The sequence below is a fragment of the Ursus maritimus genome, unplaced genomic scaffold (assembly GCF_017311325.1).
Source record: "Ursus maritimus isolate PB19 unplaced genomic scaffold, ASM1731132v1 scaffold_27, whole genome shotgun sequence".
NCBI lineage: Eukaryota > Metazoa > Chordata > Mammalia > Carnivora > Ursidae > Ursus > Ursus maritimus.
Window position 1 is genome coordinate 22,176,020 of NW_024425230.1, and position 20,488 is coordinate 22,196,507.

The window sequence follows — 20,488 nt, forward strand, 5'->3', positions numbered from 1 at the left end:
CCGGCTCTCCCCGCACCGACTGTCAGGACAGAAACGGCATTTTTGATGGATGCGTCCTGACATGCTTAACCAGTCCCTTGCTGGTGGGCCCCCTGGGTTAATTGCATCATTTGGCCATTTTACACCGTGCAGAAATGAAGAGCTCTGAGCACAGAACTCTCCCCTCCTCTCGGATCATTTCCTCCGGAGCTTTCCCAGCTGTGGGATGACTGCATCACATGGCATGAGTCCTCGCGCGGTCGCTCCCAGTCACTTTCGCAAACGCTGGTAGCGCTGACCTGGCCACACACCAAACAGTGAGCAGCCTTCTTAAAAAAAGTTGTGCTTACTTTAACAAGCAAATAATAGCTCATTGTTTTAATTTGCACCTCTTGGGTTACTAGGCACTTTGAAGGGGAAATATTTTTTTCTTGTCTTTCAAATTATGTTTTAAGTTGTAAGTGAATGTAGCCTTCAGTTTAAAAACAATTTGTGTGAGATCAAAAGCACAGATTCCCCGTCTTCGTCCTCAGCCCCTGTCTCAGTCTCTCCTCTAGAGATAATGGATGGGATACTCCTTGAGGATCTTTTTTTAGGAACTTTGTTCCTTTAGCAAGTATTGCTTGAGACCCATAGGGTGCCAGGCACTCTGCTAGGCACGAGAAATTGAAAGGGGAAGTAGACCGACACGGTCCCTGGTGTCGTGGAACTTATGCTTGGTGAGAAGCACAAGGAAGCGAAGGAATAAAAAGTAAACCACAATTTGAATGAAGTTCTACAAAGGAAACAAGAAGAGGAAACAGGGGTCTTCCTTGGCTGGAATAGTCAGAAAAGACCCCTGAACTATAGCATTTAGGCCACGCGTTGGAGGGAGGAGAAGGGGCCAGGTGAAGCTGGGAAGAGCATTGCAGACAAAGAAAAGACAAGTGCAAAGGCCCCGAGGTTGAAAAGCACTTGTTTGGAGAACTAAAGGAGAGAAACACAGTTAGAGCAGGTGGTAATTGTAGAAGAGACTGGCTGAGGAGTGATAGAAAGTTCCTGAAGATTTGACATTTTACATTTTAAGATGACACGAGCTGCTGTATAGAGGGTGATGGTAGGTGAGCAAGCAGGAGGCAGGAGCCTTAATATTTTTCCATCCATTTGTGTGAACTCTTTATGTTATAAGGACATTAACTTTCTTCTATTATATTTTATATATATTTCCTAGTCCTTCTTCCCCTTCATCTTGTATTTTGGGATTTTTCTTTTAACAGATTTTATACCAAATCTTTTCCTTTATGATTTCTTCTATTATTTCTTAACTTAGAAAGTTATCTCCCTTCCAGAAATCTGTTAAGTGTTAAATTCCTGAGACAATATGGTAAAATATCTAAAAGCATGAGTTTCGCAGTCAGAACTGAATTCCAATTCTGACACAGCCACCTTCTGGCTGTGTGAACTTCCTCAGTTACTTAACTTCTCTGAGCCTCCGTTTTCTCCTCTCCAAAATGAGAGTAATAATGCTACCTGGTAAGTCTAATTATTATTTTCCTATATTTTCTATTATTTGCTGTTTAAAATATCAGTATTTATCTACTTCAAAGCTCTAGAATTGATTTTTTAAATATGGTGTGAGGTATGATCTAAGCCAATTTTTTTATTCCAAATTGTTCCATTGGGCTCTTTACACCTCTTTCTGGGAAATTAAACAACTGTTTAATTGGGAGGGGAAGGAGAATTACTTTGCTTAAATACCCACAGCGTGTGACCCTTATCACAGCCCTTCGGGCAGGTGCTATTATTCCCACATTGCAGATGGAGACACTAAAACGGAAAGAGGCTATTGACTTGCTCAATCTGGTCATAGGTGGGGACACACATGGGGCCCAGCTGGCTGGGCTCTCAGCTCCTCACTTCAGGAGGCAGTGCTCTGTCCTCTCACAGCCTGAGAGCCCCCACAGGAAAACAAGCTCCAGTCTACCATGTTGGGAAGGGCCATTCACCAAGTGCCCCTCGGGCACAGAGCTTACTTAGTAGGGCCTACGCCAGAGGGCATGGCAAGCCTGAATCAGCCCGGGAAAGGCTGGCAATTACAATAAAGGGACTCAAGGCGATGGGAAGGGGGCTATTTCTCAGGCGGTGAGGCCCCAACTAAACTAGAGGCCGGTGTTTGAGGCCTGGGGGCGTGAGGGGGGCTGGGGGAAGCACCAAGGGCTTCAAAGGTCAAAGACACACTGGAAGTGGATGCAACACTAGGGCCAGGGAGCCGGGGTGATGTGGGGCCGCCCCGCCCCACGCAAGGGAAGCCCCCCCTCACTCATCTTCTGTATGTTCAGGTCAGAGCAGAAATCCTCACGACGTTCGCCCTCTGTGGATTTGCGAACTTCAGTTCCATTGGGATCATGCTGGGAGGCCTGAGTGAGTCCTGGGGGGCCTCCCCAGCAACATGGGCAGTTGGGGCCCAGGCTCTGAAACAACTTCTTGGGGATCCTTAGGCCTCAGTCGTCCCGTATGTCCAGGGCAGAGCCTGAGCAAGATGGTCGCAGAGGTCCCTTCCAGTCCTTCTCTGTTGCGGGGCGCAGCCCAGGGGTTAGCACCTGGCTCAGGAGTCTGGGGAGGGAGGGAAGGCGCGGGGCTGGCCTGTCCCCTGAGGATTTGGCCTGTTGGTTCCCATACCCACAGTGGACAGGCAGACCCGGCGAGGCCTAGGGAGGCGGGCCCTGCGCAGTTCTGAGCAGCCGTCCTGTCCACTCCTCACCGTCCCCCTGCCTGGTGGTGTAACCATCCCATTTGATGGAGGAGGAAAGTGATGGCCCCGGTCACTCAGTTAGTCGGTGGCTGGGCCTGTATTTAATCCCAGGTCTGCCTGACAGCAAACTCACCTTATTTTCCTAAATCTGCCTCCAATGCTGGCAGGTGTGGGGCACTGCTTGGGGGCCCAAGTCAGGCCAAGGAGGACTCCCGAACTCAGTAAGCAGTCAGGAAGAGAGCCTCTATCCCTCTGGCTGCCCAGAGGAGGAAGGAGAGTCAGTAGATGTATCCAGAAGTGTGGAGTATGGGCAGAAGGGCTTCCTGGACCTCAGCACCCCTGTCTCCTTGCAGCCTCCATGGCCCCCCAGCGGAAGAGCGACTTCTCCCGGATAGTGCTCCGGGCGCTGTGCACGGGGACCTGTGTGTCGCTGGCGAACGCCTGCGTGGCAGGTGAGTGCCGACCTGGCGGAGTCCTGAGTTTCGAGCCCCATCCAGGGCCGGACACCGGGGCTCTGGCCCCTCTGGGAGTTCCCGGCAGGGTGGGGAGTGAGCGGGCAGACCCTGCCCACCAGCTGCCTTCTCTGCACAGGGATCCTCTATGTGCCCCCGCGGGCTGCGGCAGACTGCACGGCCCTCCTGAACACCACGGTCAGCAGCAGCAGCTTCGAGGTGTACCAGTGCTGCCGTGAGGCCTTCCAGAGGTGAGGCCCGGGCCGGGGGGCTCTGGGGCCCTGACAGTGACGGGGCACAGAAGGCCCGAGTGCCTTAGGGCTGCCTCTGGCTCCGGAGCGAGGGGTAGAAATGTTATGGTCATGGCTGATGTGGGGAGGAAGGGTGGACCAGAGACACGGAGCAACTTCCCAGGGTTGCACAGCCCTCTGTGGCCCACAGAGCCAGGCCTGGAGCCCAGAACGCATCCTTGGCTTCTTTTCAGCACCAGCCCAGAGGTCAGCCGAGAGGCCCTGGACGTCTGCTGTCGTTTTTACAACCACACGATCTGTGCGTAGCAGGGACAGCAGGTCTTCGGCCTCCTGGGGCTGCTCTTCCCCATGATGGGGCTGTCCCCACCTTTCTCTCTCCAGTCCCCTCCTGGGGGAAGCCATGAGGCTGAGACTCACCTTGGTCACACGGTTGGGAAGGAGTGTTGGAGTGAGCAGGCAGAGTAAGGGATACCCCCAATCCTTGCCCCCTTCCTGCTCCCTCCTGAAATGTGAATCTCGGGGTCACCTCCACCGCCTTTCCTCCGCCCTCCACATCCAAACAGCACTCTGGTCTTCTCTGTCTCCCACTGTGTCTCTCACACGCACCCTTGCCTTCAGTTATGGGGATCCCTCACCCTGGGCTTTGCAGCGACCTCCCTCCTCCTCCTCTGGCACTTGAATCTTGCCATGGCTCACCCGGGCCCGATGGGTTCTCCTGGGAACCCCGTCCAATACGTTCAGAGGCTCCCCTGCTGCCTTTGTCATAGCACTTCCCAAACTGGTGTCCCGTGGAACACTGTCCCACAAGGTGTTCAGAAGATTCCATGATCCACCAGGCTTGGAAAACACTGGGCTAAATAAAGTGAGACAGGTTTTGCTTTTGGGTTTGTTTTTGTTTTACTATGGACTGGCCAAGTCTTCATCCAGATATGATAGGTGACATTTTTCAAATGTTTTCAGCCATAAGAACCTTTTTGATGGGAGCATCTCCTCGTTGAGGACCCCATGGAACACAGTTCACGGAATGGTGGTTCATGTTCCAACTACTTGAGATGCTTGTAACGCTCACAACTAAATTTACATAGTGCTGTGTGCCAGGCACTGTTCTGGGTGCTTCGTACATTCTAACTCAACCTTGACAACCAACCCTATGAAATTAGGTACTATTATTATCCCTGGTTGAGGAATCAGAGGCCCAGAGAAGTTAAGTAACTTGCCCAAAGCAACACAGGTAGGAAGAGCAAGAGGCAAGATTTGAACCCAGGCCGCCCAGCTTCACAAGCAGTGTGTCATCTCTCGGCTAGGCTGCTGGCTCAAGGAACTCAGTTGGGTGACTTGCCCTTACCTCCTCCCCTCGCTGTTTCTCCCCAGCCCACGCCTGCTGCTCCAGTGGCCCAGGCTTCCGATGTGTTTTACCTGCCTCTGAGCCTTCGTTCCTGGCATCCCTGTCACCCAGCGGGCCCTGTCTCTCTCCCTTTTGCCTGCACTGTTCCTGCCTCACTTCTCACTTCCCCCACAGCTTTGGCTGAGTGACCTGCAATGCATCTGTCCCTGTGGTCAGCGGGCCACTGCTCTGTCACTCACCTTCCCCGTTGCAGCCAGCCCTGGGCCAAGGCAGAGAAAATACATGCTCTCAGCTCAGCACTGCTCTGATTGAGGGGCAGGCACAGAAGTAAGGGCTCCTCAGTCATCGGACCTTCCCTGCACCCCCGTGCTCCTTACTCCTCATTGGGCACCTGCAGAGGTTGGGAGCCCTTTGAGGGTGGGACCGCAAACATCTCCTGCCCAGAGAAGGCACCAGTGCTCGTGCCAGATGCCCATGCTTAACTGCATTCCAGCAGCAGCTCTAAGTCCAGACTGGCACAGACCCCTCCGCTTGCCCCGTCCACAGCTGTGACAGACATTACTAATCGATCACAGCACTCCCCCACACTGAATCCAGAGGGCCTTCAGAATCCCCGTCAGCGTGGTGGTGAAGAAGCCCCCCACCAAGGGGTTCAGGTGCCTTGTTGGGAGAGAACTGTCTGCTGCCCCTGTGCCGAGAAATAGACACTAAGAACCCAAACTGCCATTGATTCTATGTCCCTGGCCTGGAAGGGCTGGGGTTTCATGTAAAAGACTCCAGAAGTGAAGGGTATTGAAGCAGAGAGGGGTCCTTGCAAAGCATGAGGCCTGTGTCCGTGATCTGTCTGCTCCAGAATGATGCCTTGCTTGGTGATTCAGTCAAGGGAACTCCATGGAGCACCTGCTTTATTAGTCAGCTCGGGCCGCCATCCCCAAATACCACAGACCGGGTGGCTTGAACAACAGCAATGAATTTTGTCATAGTTCTGGAGGCTGGAGGCCCAAGATCAGGGCTCCGGCACTAACAGTTTCTAGTGATGTATCCCTTCCTAGCTTGCAGATGGCCTCGCATGGCAGACAGAGAGAGAGAGAGACACAGCAAGCTCTCCGGTGTTTCTTCTTGTAAGGGCACCAATCCCATCATGGGAACACCACCCTCATGACCTCGTGTGACCCTACTTACATCCCGGAGACCCTATCTCCAAACACCATCGCCTTGGAGGTGAGGGCATCAACATAAATTTGGGGGGGATGCAATTCAGTCTGGAACACCTCCTGTGTGCCAGGTTCTGAGCTAGACAGGGGAATAGCAATGAGCCAAACTCTGATGAGCAAAACAGCTGGTATCTACCTTCGAGAAGAGGGTTGGCTGGGAAGGGAAGCCCCTCCAGAGACAGGACGTGGCTCCCAGGAAGATGACCTTGAGAGGAGGGGAGGGGAAAAGATCTTCAGCAGGGCTCTCAGGCGTCCACGGGTGGCCTGGCCGATGGCACTTTTCGAGGCTCTTAGTATATTGGAAAGTGAAAATAATGCCAGAATAGGGTTACACAAATCATGATTTATGTTGCCATATATTTTAACACAGAACACACTGTGATAATGGGTTATCCCCAAAATAATGACAGGATTTATTTTCAACTAAAGCCCAACTGAAGGATCTAAGAAACCATTTTTATTAATCTCAAAAATTTCGCTGTGATTGCCTGTTTTTATACATTAGGTTTCTAGAAATCTACAGATTCTATGCTCTTCTGTATTTAGCATAATAGCAATCAACATATAAGATATATTTATCATGTTAAATTAAGTCCTGGTGGGGTGGTCCGCTGATGAACTTGTTTCAGCCAACATGATGATATGAATGACCTAATTTGGAGATGTCAGAAGCCTACATTGGAGGGGAAAAAAAAAAAGGAAAAGGAGTAGTCTATATTGAAAACCCTTTGTGGATGTGAGGCTCCCATACCTCTCCTGCTGCCCCTTGCATGTGCCTGACCACCAGCAAAAGGAATCGAGTGGGCTTCAGTCATGGAAAGGCCTGAGGCCCAGAGCATGGCAAGAGCAGACCTCTCCCAAATTGTCCACGGAGCTGAGAGCAGACAGGGAGAATGTTCTCCTTGCCGGGGGGGGGGGGCACAGAGGGGCTGTCCAACCTAGGGATGGGGGGCAGGAGGGAACAGTATGCTCCAGAGGGAGAGGTCACACCATGAGCTCAGTGGGGTGAGGCCCCGGCCTCTTGCTCCCATGTGGGAGCTCCCGCTGCTATTCCTCTGTCTAGCTCAGAACCTGGCACATAGTAGGTGTTCCAGACTGAACTGCATCCCCCCCCAAATTTATGTTGACGCCCTCACCTCCAAGGCGATGGTGTTTGGAGATGGGGCCTCTGGAATGTAAGTAGGGTCACATGAGGTCATGAGGGTGGTGTTCCCATGACGGGATTAGTGCCCTTACAAGAAGAAACACCGGGTGAGGCCCCGGCCTCTGCCTCCCATGAGGGGAGCAAACACAGGTGGGTGTGAGTGAGGAGAGGGGGCAGCCCCGAGCACGAGAGCCTGCATGAGGCGCGCACCAGTGTGGCCCACAGTCTGACTGAAGATCGTTTCCCCAACCCGGCCTGGACTCATCTCGTATAAAAGGCAGTAAAAATTAGCTACTGGGAAAATAATCGTAAGAATAAAGGCATGTGACATACAAGCCCCTTTATTGTCAGCTCAGCAAACACACAGTTCCTCTGTCCAGTGGCTATGGAGCTTCTGAATGTCACTTTCAGTATCTGTTATGTGATTACAGACCTATAAACACATGTGGGCCGTACTCTGAAGAGCATTGTCCTCTAGTGTTTTCTGTTCATGAAAATTTGTCAGAGAATCGTCTGCTCAGATGATTTGTCCTGCATGTCAACTTCTCTAAGGAGATGTGGGGAAAGGCAGCAGGACTCTGGAATCCAGGACACCTGTCTTTCATATGAGAGAATGCATGCAAAATCGCATGGACGGGGTGCCTGGGGGGCTCAGTCGGTTAAGTGTTTCCCTTCAGCCCAGGTCATGATCCCAGAGTCCTGGGATCAAGCCCTGAGTTGGGCTCCCTGCTCGGCGGAGAGCCCGCTTCTCTCCCTGCCCCCGCCCTGCTCGTGCTCTCTCTCTCTCCAATAAATAAATAAAATCTTTAAAAAAAATTGTACGAAAGAAGAATTCCAAATAATTTATGCAAATGCTCCCCTCAAGGGGTGGAGCAGAGCCTCTTATCCCTTAAGTGCGGGCCATGCTTAGTGACTTCTTCCGGAGAATACGGTATAGAAATGGGGGCGTAAGACAGTGACTTTGCTGTAGAGAAACCGGGCAAACACTTCCTTGGCCAGGTGATCATGGTTAACATCATCAGCACAAATCCAGGTGATAACAGATGCCCTTGATATGCTGCGTTGAGAACAACACTTACCTCTGCAGTCTTTCTCTCCAAAGCCCATAACCCTGGTCTAACCAGCAGAAAAACATCAGACAAACTCAAATTGAGAGGCAGTCTACAAAACACCTGACCAGGAATCCTCAAAGCTGTCAGGCTCGTGAAAAGCAAGGAAAGTCTGTGAACTGTCACAGTCCCAAGCAGCCTATGGAGACGTGATGACTCAGTGTAACGTGGTATTACAGTGGGTGACTTGTGTCCCCCGCAAAAGATATGGCCAAGTTCCAACACCCAGTACCTGTGATTGTGACCTTAGGTGGAAATAGGGTCTTACAGATGTAATGAAGTTAAAGACCTCAAGAGGAGATTATCCTGAGTTTAGGATGGGCCCTAAATCCAATGGCCAGTGTCTTTATAAATGAAAGGAGGGGGACATTTGAATACACCAAGGAGTCCATGTGAGGACGTAGGCGGAGACTGGAGTCATCCCTGGAAGACATGGCCCCCACCATGGTGACAAGCCGAGGAACAGCTGGGACCACCAGAAGCTCGAAGCAGCAGCAAGGATTCTTCCTTGGAGGCTACACAGTACACATGTCCTACAGATTTAGGACTTCTGGCTTCCAGAACCATGAGAACACGTTGCCGCTGTTTTAAGTCACCAGGTATGTGGTGATTTGTTGTGACTGTCCCAGGAAACGAATACAGGTGTCTTGGATGGGATCCTGGAACAGAAAAATGACATTAGAGAAAAACTAATGAAACCCAAACCAAGTACGGAGTTTAGATAAATACGTATTAACCTCAGCTTGTTGGTTGTGACAACGTGCTGTAGTAATGTCAGCAACACGGGATGCTGGGGGCCGGCTGTATGGGGGCTCCGTGCTGTTGGTGCAGCCTCTCTATACATCTGAAACTATTCAAAAAAGTTAGAAGTTTGTTTTATAAACGGCATTGACACGAGCGCAAGGTGACTTGTAATTCAGCCTGTGAGAGGCTCTGATCTAGACAATGCATGTCCCAGCAGGCAGCCCACCCAAGGCCGCGAGGTGACCATGGGCGTTTCTTCCTTTTCCACTGCTTCTCCCCGTGGCCCTGCTGTCACCTCTGCCACCCCCTCCTTGTAGTTCTGGCTCATGGCTCCGGCTGAAGATGAATTAGTCCCGCCCTTTTTACAGCCATAAAGAACATCATCTGCCTGGAATTACCTTGGACCCCGAATCAGTGAGTGCTGAGTTTGGACAGGACCCTGAAGATCACTTTGAGGGTGTCTGTCCTGCCAACTTTTCTGAGAACTTTCACACACCCTGCAGGGATGGTCTCTGTCACCATGATTTTATGTTCGTATCATAAGACTCCACCCCCATGACCACCTCTGATTGAACCGGGACTGAACACCTGACTCAGGGGAAGCCAAGCCCATTGTCTGGCCAATGGCCCTTCAGATTCTCAAGAATGAATTTGAACTAAAAAAAATTCTAGGAACAGAGTGGGAGCTGAGTCACCACAGTAGGGCTGGCTCCGAGCTGATCTCATTCCTATCCCTCCTGGAGCCTAGCTGCCCAGCTCTCCCTCACCATTGATGAGAGCTGAATTCTTCACAAAAATCCCCTCTAACTGAGCCTATATGAGAAGGTTCCTTTTGCTTTGTCATCAAAATGATACTACCCGGGCCAGCCACTTTATTAAACTCATTCTGCTTGGAGTCCAGTGGTTATTACTGCTTGAATACCATCAAAACCAGACTCTCACTACCTGTCCAGGTAACCCATTTCACATTGGACAGCTCCACTTCTTACAAGGTCCTTTTCGATTTTGCATCAGAAAGTGTTTCCCTTTGATCCCAGTTTTGCCATTCAGAACAAGTCCCATCTCATGGATATATCTATTGTTCGTTTGTTTAATTTTAGATTTATTTACTAAAGGACCACTTGCTCATTGGCTTTAAAAAGTCAGATCTTACAGAAACCTTACAGACATGTTTTAATCCCTTTTCCACATGGCAGCTCTTCAATGGTTGGAAGATGGCAAGCATCCAGGCTTCCCTTTCGAGCTGGGACCCATAGTCCTTTCATTTGTTTCTCACATAGCACATAATGGTCTCAAAATTTGCCCCAGACCTGATTCTTAGCTGTCCTGCAGTCATATGCAGACAGTGCATGAGTCATGAGCAAGTTCCAGATTGAAGCCAGAACACAGGGTGATAAATATGATCTCATGGGTGTAACCAAGATGATGTGATGGGATCAGAGATTGGATATAGCCTCGGGAGGATATTTAAAAGAGGCAGACCTATACGAAGACTGTTAAGAAGCTACATGCCTGCTTTAGAAACACTCCAAGCTGAGGGCTTGCGTGTTGAGGGTGAAATGTCATGGAGGGAGGAGAGAATAGGAGAAAGTCCTGTCCCAGAGCACGAATGCGACCAGAGATAGGATAGGAATGGGGTGGGTGGGAACTTACCTATTGGGACATCTGCTAAGACTCCTACTTCCCTACCATCAAGGGTGCAACAAGTTCATAACTTACCCAGAGGACGATTTCCATCCCCAGAGGTAAAAAGCATTTCAGCTTTCTCTTTTTTAAAGATTTTTATTTTTAAGTAATCTCTACACCCAACATGGGGCTCAAACTTATAACCCTGAGATCGAGAGTCACATGCTCTGCTGACTGAGCCAGTCGGGTGCCCCGGAAATTGCTGCTTTGGACCAAGTTCTGACAAAGATATGGACCAGTGATGTGGGAAGAGCCATGGCAGCAGAGACTTTGTGACCGGAAGTGAAGGGAGGCTGGCACGGCCGGACACTAAGTCCACACTTGAAGATAAAGGCGCTCAGGGAGAAGACTCTGGAAGCAAAGTCAGCTCTTGAATGGAACTCTGGTTCTGCTGCCCGAAATATCCCAATGAGGAAGGCAGAGATAACAAAAGAAACCAGCATGATTATGAATGAGTAGCAGGAATCTGGTTCATCTCAGAATTTTAAAATAACAGGCACCAGGATCTAATCAAAGGACACATGACCCAGCATAGGCAAGAGAGCTGGTCGTCCTCCCATAGTTATTCTCCCCTTTTTCCTTTAGTAATCACTAAAGGTCTAGCTGGGCAAATGGCCGGCCAGCTTTCCTTGCAGCTAGGTGTGGCCACAGGACCAGGGTCTAGTCCTTGGCACTTGACTTCTGAGCAGTGGAGTAGGTAGCCTCTGGATCATGCCCTTAGGGAAGGGGTCAGCAACGTTTTCTTAAAGGGCCAGAGAGTACGTATTTAAGGCTTTGTGATCCATACTATCTCTCTTGCAACTACTCAGCTCTGTCCTTGTAGTTTGAAAGCCACCATTTGGCAATTCAGAAACGAGAGTGGCTATGCTCTGACCAAACCAGGCTTACAAAAACAGTCGGCCAGCCCGAAGTCTGCAGTTGGCTGAGCCCTGTCTTAGACGAAGGGGCGCATCCTGCGTGTCCCCAGTATGTTTCAATTTTGCTCCCAGCCATTTGGAATACGGATGGGAAGAAGAACCCACTTAGATGGGGACAAATTCCACACCTTAGGGATGGGGCAGCCACAAGTTAGGAGGAGCCTGGGCCTCTGGTGTGTTTGTAGAGCGGGGCTGCCTTGACAGTGCAGATTGCACGTGACCCAGGAGTACTGTTTCTCTCGTTTATGGCATCATTCGGTGTTTTTATTACACACGCCCTGCTAACGGACAAGAAGAACAGCCCAGGCAGTAAGAAAGAGCAAGTTTGCCTCTTCCCCGAGGGGTTCCTGATGAACAAATGGGAAACAAGATATCATTGACCGGGTGCCTATCATCCCTGGCATTCCTGATTCTCTGGCAATTTGGAGCCACTGGAGCCCTAAATAAGACTGCTCCCTCTGACAAAGTCCAAATCTGGAAGGCACCCACCCACCTGCCACCAAGATATAGAAGAAGAGAGAGTCCTTACACACGTGAGAGGGAATGTGGAGAGAGAGAGCCATGTGACCAAACTGCAAAATTTTCCAAGTTAGCTTTGCTCCCCTTAAAAATAAAACTGCCAGTTATTTTACCAGCAAAAGATGGGTTTATTTGAGAATAGCAGAGAATTGCAACAAGGACAAGCAAGAAGAAAGGAGAGGTATGCCCTCTTGTAGAGGAAAGGCTGTTGTCAACTGGGAGTTAGACGTCCAGAGGCTTCTCGTTGAGTTGTGACTGTCCGTCATTGACTGGGCTGTGGCGAGGGGAAGAGGAGAGCCTTGCTTCCTCCTGCTGGGGCAGCCAAGTGGTAGCCACGTGTAAGGTGAACAAGGTCCGTCTCTTCCTGCGGGATTTGCAGGGGAGCTCCCCCTGCTCACTTCCTGCCTCCATTCTACTGAAGTCCCCCTCTCTTGACTCTCACGGCTTCATGGCAGGAAAGCACCAGCACGAGAAAGAAGGAAAGAAGGGGCAGGGTAGGGTCATATGAACCTCACGCCTCAGGCCCACAGAAGCAGGAAACAGGAAAGAGGCTGCTCAGCCGTGCAAGCGTGTTCGAGCACAATGACCTGGCCCACTAGTACATGTGGCCCAGCCCATGACACAGCCCCTGCCAGATGGCCCCTGGTCCCCTCCTCTCGGAGAAGAGCACGGTGGAGGAAGGACATTCCTCCCCAGTCTCCAGCCAGCTCCCCCGTCACACACCACACATTGCAAATTATATTCACAGCATAAAAGAACAAGTAAGAGGTCATCTCATAAAGACTCTGGAGCAGACCTCACAGCCTCCCACAGGTCTATGTTGCCTTCTCTCTGCCTTCTCTCCGCACACCATTCCTATCTTTTCAAGATGGCACCGGTTTCTTATCTGTAAGTGAGACAGGGAATGACCCCAGCTCCCGGCTGCTCACCGGACAGGCACACGGAATGTCGAAGACTCCCCTGGGTGTCAGGAAACAGCTGGCAGGCACGGCCTGTCTGCTCTAAGCCCCGGAAGTGAGCTCGGGGAGGTGGGGGCCCCCCAGTGGGGCCGCGCCTGTCGTTTGCCTCCAACTGACCAAGGACACAATTTTCCCCAAGGAAACCGTTTCTGTTTTTCTTTCCATGAAAAAAGAAGTCATTTAGGGACGGGATGGGAAACTCACTTTATAAACTAAAGATTGCTTTTATCTCCTGAAACTTAGCTTCTGAATAAGATTCTTTTCTACTTTTAGAGACATCGTTTGTTTATATTCTAACCAAACTATTTTTTTCTTCCCAAAGCCAACGCCTCAATTAGAGAAGAAATGAACTGTCTCAGAGCCCACGGCTTTCAAGGGAGCTTTCCTTGGGCAGTGCCCTGAGGGCACGTGTGTCTAACGTCCTCAAATCCTCTTTGTCTGAGCCTGGAGTGGGGGGACAGCAACCCTGGGCCTAGTGGCCGAGCTGCAGGGTGGGCCCAGGGTCATCGTGTTAGGACAGAACCTAGATGTGACAAAGCCTGACGACAGGTATGGAAAAGGAGGTGGCCGCCTTCCGAAGAGTTTCCTTGCCCAGGGCGTCATGTTCAAGGACCGAAGGTGCCGTGAGCTTTCAGGAAGCTCCGGTCAGCAGGCAGCTCTGCACACTTGCATGGATTGCGAGGTGTGGCCGAGTCATGACCTTGTTTCCTTGCAGCAGTGAAAGTACTGGAGTTTATGGACAATTTACCCTCCTAGTAAAACAATGTACAAATCAGAGCAGTAGATGACTCAGAATTCTTGGGGTTGCAAATGACAGAAAACAAATCACAGGAAGGGACAGACTCTGTCGCCAGAAAGGGGCAGGTGGACAGCTGTGGGCACCAGGCCCCAGGACCTCGTGGCACCAGGACTCTCTGTGTACCTCTTGCTCCTGCTTCCCATGGTGTCTTCCTGCGTGCTGACCTGCATGATGACCTCCTTCTGTTGAACTGGTTTCTGCATAAGGCTGGGGTCATGGCTGTTAGAAAATCCTGGATTCACATGACAGCTCGCATCCCTTACAGCTCGCTGACGATAGAGAGGCAAGGCCTCCAAGGGTGTAACTGATCGTCTGGGGTCATGGGCCCTTCTCCAGACCGGTCATGAAGGTGGAAGCCGGGATGCGATTACTCCAGTCCGGCTTTTTTGTCAAATCCTTGAGCAATTATTGTGACCGGCCGGGAGACAGAAGATGGCCGCTCTCATTTGGGCGCGTTGGTTGGTTGGCAGCAGAAGGGAAGAGCAGTTCCCCAAAAGAATGGGGGTGTCGTCCCCTGAAGACAGGCAGCTATTCTTTCCATATATCTGTAAAGAAGTGCCATGTTAGCATACCTTAGGAAGTCTGAGATCATAGAAATAATGAAAATTTAGCTTCGAAATAACTTAGGGAAAAGAGACTACCATTTTCTGAATGCCTACTGTGGCACGAGTTCATCTGCTGTCCTATGCATCCTTAAGAAAAAACAAACCAAAATCCCTTACCCAAACCCTCTAAGGTAGGTACTGTTATTCTCATTTTGCCAGCGAGGAAACTGAGATGTAGAGAGGTGAAGTGTCTTATTCCCAGATACACAGTTCAGTGGCTGAGCCAGGGTTTGAACTCGGTTCTGTTTGATTTTAATCTTAGACTCCTTTTTCTTTTCTTTTTCCTTTTTCTTTTTGTTTTTTTAGAGAGAGAGCATGTGTGAGTGGGAGAGGATGGGGGCAGAAGGAGAGGAGAGAATCCTAAGCAGGCTCCACGCCCAGTGCAGAGCCCCATGTGGGGCTCCATCTCACACCGTGAGATCAGGACCTGAGCCAAAATCAAGAGTCAGACCCCCAAACAACTGAGCCACCCAGGTGCCCCTTTATTTTAGACTCTTAGCCATCATAATACATTGGCTTCCTCATTCATCTACCCAGTGAACAGATACATGTGTGAAGTACTTTAAAGTAAATCTCTCTGATTCTGACAAATAGTTTTGGGTGTTTGTGGTAGTTTTAAAAGATAGCTCCAAATTCTGTACCGCTGCTCCCATGCAGAGGCCAGCACGTGTCCCTTGTCTCCTTTCTCGGACAAGCTCATGACCACTCAGACCAATAGAGTCTGGTGGAAATGGCGCTATGGGCCTTCTGAGGCGGGGTGTCCCAGTCAACTCGGGCTGCCATCACAAAACACCACAGACTGGGTGGCTTAAATGACAAACAATTGACTTCTCACAGTTCTGGAGCTGTCAAGAAGCTTGGAAGTCCAAGGTCAAGTGCAAGCAGATTTGGTGTCTGGTGAGAGCCCTCTTCTGGTTTGGGGATGGCTGCCTTCTGGTTGTGTCCTCACATGGCAGAGACAGAAAGCTCTGGCCTCTCTTCTTATAAGACATGGGGGCCCCTCCATACCATCATGGGGGCCCCACTTTCACGAACTCATCTAAACCTAATCACCTCCCAGATGTGGCTGGGTGGCTCAGTCAGTTGAGCACCTGACTCTTGATTTCGGCTCAGGTCTTGATCTCGGTGTCATGAGATTGAGCCCCGAGTTGGGCTCTGTGCTCAGCTCAGAGTCTGCTTGGGATTCTCTCTCTCCCTCTGCTCCTCCCCCCACTCATTCTCTCTCTCTCTCTCTTAAAACAAATAAGTAATATCCTTAAGCTTAATGACCTCCCAAAGCCTCCACTACTGAATGCCACCACATTGGGGATGAAGATCTCAACACATAAGCTTTGGGAGGACACAGACATTCACGGGCTCATGAGAGGCTAGGCATCTTTGGCCTTGTTCACTGGGGTACTCACTCTTGACACCCTGGTCCACCACGTAAGAGGTCTCACTATTCTGAGGAAGCACAAGCCACATGGAAGGGGGCATGGAGGCACAGAGTCAACAGTCCCCCGCCTTCAAGTCATCCCAGCCAAAATGCTGGATATGCACGAAGAAGCCTCCAGCTGGTTCCAGCCCCCAGCCATATGAGTCTTCCCAGCTGAGGCTTCAGACATCATGGAACAGAGACAAGCCAGCCCTACGGCACCCCATCCAAATTCCCGGCACCCTGAATCCTACAGCCTAATAGACGGTGGCAGTCTGATGCACCTGGGTTTAGCAACGGACAACTGGGACAGCTCTGGGCTAGGAATCGAAGGTGTCTGGTCATGGAGCATTTGAAGTAAGAGGAAGGTAAAATTGAGGACTGTCTTGTATTCATAAAGTAGCAAAGTAGTGATTCTTCCCAACAGGGAAGCTGTGGCAAAAGTCCTGACAGCTTCGGGCTGCAATCTCCCTTCCTCCACCAGGTGGGGCGGATGTGTTGGCGGCTCCTTCTCGGCCGGTCTCCAGGCGCGGTGAGAGACGGGGTCCGCTGGCTCAGCGCGACCGTGGAGGACCCCGGCCCAGCCCGGATCCTGGGCTCCAAGGCTGCAGAGTGGAGCCCCACGTGGGTGTGGCTGCAGCTGGGACCCTCCTTCTTTTGAGGAGGGCAGTGCCTCCGAGGGAGGGTGGGACCTGCCAACAAAATCTTCCTGGCTGGATCCACACGCCACCGCAGGAGGACGTCCTCTCCCCATAATGGGACCCCCTTCCGTGTTGCTCACTTTCCCGTCACATCGGCCGTCCGGGAGGGGCATCGCCTCCAGCCCTTCTGATCAAGGCTGGGATCCACGGGGGTCCCCCGATCCAGTGCCTCAGTCCCTCACTTCTCTTTCCTTCCATTCCAATCAGTGTTCTACCTAGACACGATTTTAAAAGTCAAACAGAACCGCGAGGTTTATAACAATGACAACAGTAAGAGAAGACAATCGCACGAATCCCCTGCCCCGCCCTCCCAATCCCGAATTCTCCCCTTCAAACTCCCTCAGTTGCTTCTTCTATTTCCCNNNATGTTTCTCAATAATGTACTCATATTGCTATTTTTTTTCCTAATTATTGCTCTTAGTTGTTGTCTTTTTACTCCCCATCATGGAAGAGGAAGTGTTAGCTCTCCCATGCCACCCATGCCTTACTTCTCCCTCCATCCTCCCAGCTGGGGCAATATCACAGTTTGGGGAAAGAGCCCTATTCTGTGACTGCTTGCCCACCTCGTCATTGCTGTCTGTCTTGCTCACTCCCTCACAAGCCACAGGGCACACGATAATCACACTCCTTCCTTGCACGTCTTTTGTCCTTCTGGAAATTCCTCTAGTTCTTCCAAACTAAGAGGGAAGCTTGAATGCACCGTTATTTGTTATTTACGTAACACTGGGAAAGAATGCTCCGACTGAGCGGTGACACTCCGTCACATGCTGGGTGCGCCTCAGCACCAGAAAGGTTAGAATGGGGAGAAGACGTGCATTCGCAAATTCCTGTAATACCACGTTTGCCTTCTCTTTATGGCTTCGTTTTCTTTGTAACTATCATTAATTCTCCCCACATTTTTAAAGAATATTATTCTTTCTTTACAAAATCCCCAACCCCAAGACCTAGTTTCTGTCGTGTCAAAGGCTCAGACACTATATCTGATTCACATTTTTCCTGGAGACATTCCTCCTGGAGCCCCCCCAACCCCCAATTCTCCAACTCCAGCCCACTATACAGCCACTCCACCCCCACCCCCCGGGGCTTCCCTGCACTTTTCTCCTACGTGGATCCACACTTTTGGATTCCCGGTCTTTCTCTTTCTTGGTTTACTCCCTTTGGAGGAGAGAGCATACACCGGAGATAAATTTTCCAAAGCATTGCATATCTGAAAATGTCTCTCTTCTATCATTACCCTGGGTTGCTAGTTTATCAGGGAATATTTACATTGGGCAATCCTTTTCTCTCACAGTTTTGAAGATTATCCATCTGCATTCTGGCTCTCAGTGTTGATGCTGAGAAATCTGATGCCATTCATTCTGATTCTTGACCACTCGTTCATGGACTGCTTTTTCCTTTCTGGAAGCTTTTAGATAATTTCTTCAACCTTGGTGTTCTAATACCATAATGGATTTTTTTTTTCATTCATTGTGCTGGGAATTAGGTGGGACTTTCAATTTGCAATTCCATGTCACGGAGCTCTGGGAAGTTTTAGATCGTTTCTTGGGTCATTTCCTCTTCTCTCTTCCTGGAACTATTATTCGAATGTTGGACCCTCTGGGTTTACCTTCTACTTTTCTTACCTTTCTTCTTTGTGGTTTTGTTTGCTTTCTGGAAATTGTCCCTTAAGCTTATCTTCCAATTGTTCTATCAACTTGTTTCTTGCCACCATAATTTAAATTTAAAAAGCTTTTTCTTTATGATTAGATTGTCTTTGTCTTTAACATCTTTCTGTTTCAGGGATGTGATATCGTTGGTTACCTCTGCCCGCAAGGACATCAAAGGTTCTCAGGCTTTTTTCTCTGCCCATCTGCCTTGTCTCTGGGCTCTCCACTCCTTCCTGCTATGTTTTGTTTGTTTTTACTTCTGTCTTCCATATTGGGTGCTTTCCTCAGATATCCGGTGATCCTTTGTTTTTCTTTCATTCATAACAAAGAGGTTCTGAAGAGTTCCTTGAGCACTGGGGGCTTCGAGGGATGAGGCTGGGGTGGGTCTGACTGTGGGGTGACTGAGCCGGGATCATACATTTGGGAACACCCAAATAGCAGTAATGAGAGATCTGGTTTTGTGGGGGGGGCAGGGGAGGTATTATGTTTCTCTAGAGAGGAACATCCAGTTTCCTGCCTGAGGGGTATACACAGGGTGGGGAGAATCCTCTGAATAGAATAGCACAAAGCAGGAAGAGGCAGTTCTCGACATTCAGTGTATAAACCTCCCACTTAATCCTTCTGTTAAAATACAGTGCCTCGCTCTTCCCCTCAGCGCCCTGAGGTGACCTCTGAAAATGGTTTGCTATTCAAATCTTTGTGTTCTTTTTAAGAACACACATGAAACTGCCCAGGCCATCAAGGGTACGCAGATCCGAAAAGCCACCAAGTATCTGAAGGATGTCACTTTGCAGAAGCAGCGTGTGCCATTCTGTCCCTCTGAGGGTGGAGCTGGGAGGCGCGCCCAGGCCAAACAGCGGGGCTGCACACAGGGTCGGTGGCCCCAAAAAAGTGCGGAATTTTTACAGCACACACTTAAAAATGCAGAGAGTCTTGCTGAACATAAAGGTTTAGATGTAGATTCCCTGGCCGTGGAGCACATCCAGGAGAAGAAAGCCTCCAAGACGCGGCGTAGGGCTCAGGGTCTGATTAACCCACACGTGAGCTCTCCCTGCCACGTGGAGCGATCCTTACTGAGGAAGACCAGATTGTTCCTAAACCAATAAAGGAGGTGACGCAGAAGAAAAAGATATCCCAGGAGAAACTGAAGAAACGAAAACTTATGGCCCAGGAGTAAATTCTGCATAGAATAAATGCAAAAAAAATATAAAAATTCGGTGCCTCTTCCCCTCCACTTGCCTGTTTCCCTGATTCAATCTCAGAATAAAAGTGCACGTTCCTGGGGTGGGGGAGGGGCAGCCACCTGGCTCTGGGGGGTGGTGGTGGAGGGGCCCGGGGCTCTCAGGGCTCTCGGGGCTCGGCTTTCCACCAGGCCTCCTGTCTCAAGTCCCACCTCCGCTCCATCTTTGGCAGTAGCCGGTGTTTTCGGTTCCTCGGTGTTGCACTATCTTGGCGTTGGCTGCCCCCCTCCTTCTGCTCCTCATCTTCCAAACCTTTGTTAACATCTCTTCTCTCTATCGTTGCTGCTCTTTCTCTTTGTCCTTCTCGGTTGATACATCTTTTATTTCTCCAGTCTCTTTTTAGTGGGGTTTTGAGAGAAAACGGTGCTGAATGCCTGTGCTCAGTCCACCACACGTAACTGGCAGACCCCGAGTCTCCTCGGTAGGGAGAGAACGGCGGAGCAAGGGGGGGTATGGGCTCTGGAGCCAGACAGAGCCACGCTCGAGTTCCGGCTCCATTTCTTTACGTCCCTGTGTGACCTGGGGCAAGATAATCAACCTCTCTGAGCTTCTCATTTGTCATTTGTAAAATGAAAATACTATCCCCTCTTAACTCACAGAGGCATTGCAAGCATTGACTCTGATGATGCCGGGATTTCCTCCTGGGCCTATGTGAGTGCGAGGCCATGCTCCGAACCGCTGAACCAGCCTGCCTCCCTCAAGAACGGCAGGAGTCAGAGAGGGGCTTTGCTTTCAGCCTGGACCCAGAATGAGGAAGACACACAGCGCGCACGGAGCAACCCCCAAGGTGACTTACGCTGTGAGTGGGAGATGAATGTCAGTGGTTGTAAGTCACTAAGATTCTGAGTCTGTCTCTTGTAGCAGCACAACATAATGAGAGCTGACTGATACAGCATCAGCTTATCATCCCCAGGGAGCTGTTGGTGAGGGGAGCTCAAGCCAGGTATGGTCAGCAGGTGAGGGCGCCAGGAAGTGAGGGAGATGGGCAACAGCAGTGCCCGTCACATCAGGGGCTGTATTCTTCATCAAGCA

At 50.4% G+C, this 20,488-nt stretch overlaps 1 protein-coding gene and 1 pseudogene across 2 annotated transcripts in view; both read left to right on the forward strand.

Moving 5' to 3' along the window:
* Positions 1-4,289, forward strand: part of SLC28A1 (solute carrier family 28 member 1) — a 44,608-nt gene extending 40,319 nt beyond the window's left edge. For both annotated transcript variants that reach the window (XM_040642841.1, XM_040642840.1), the window contains 4 exons: positions 2,298-2,379; positions 3,064-3,162; positions 3,302-3,413; positions 3,647-4,289. In XM_040642841.1, the coding sequence (XP_040498775.1) occupies positions 2,298-2,379; positions 3,064-3,162; positions 3,302-3,413; positions 3,647-3,719 (366 nt within the window). In that variant the 3' untranslated portion in view covers positions 3,720-4,289. The remainder of the gene's footprint in view (positions 1-2,297; positions 2,380-3,063; positions 3,163-3,301; positions 3,414-3,646) is intronic.
* A 14,603-nt stretch (positions 4,290-18,892) lies between these two features.
* LOC121105497 lies at positions 18,893-19,420 on the forward strand (annotated as a pseudogene).
* Positions 19,421-20,488: the final 1,068 nt, after the last annotated feature.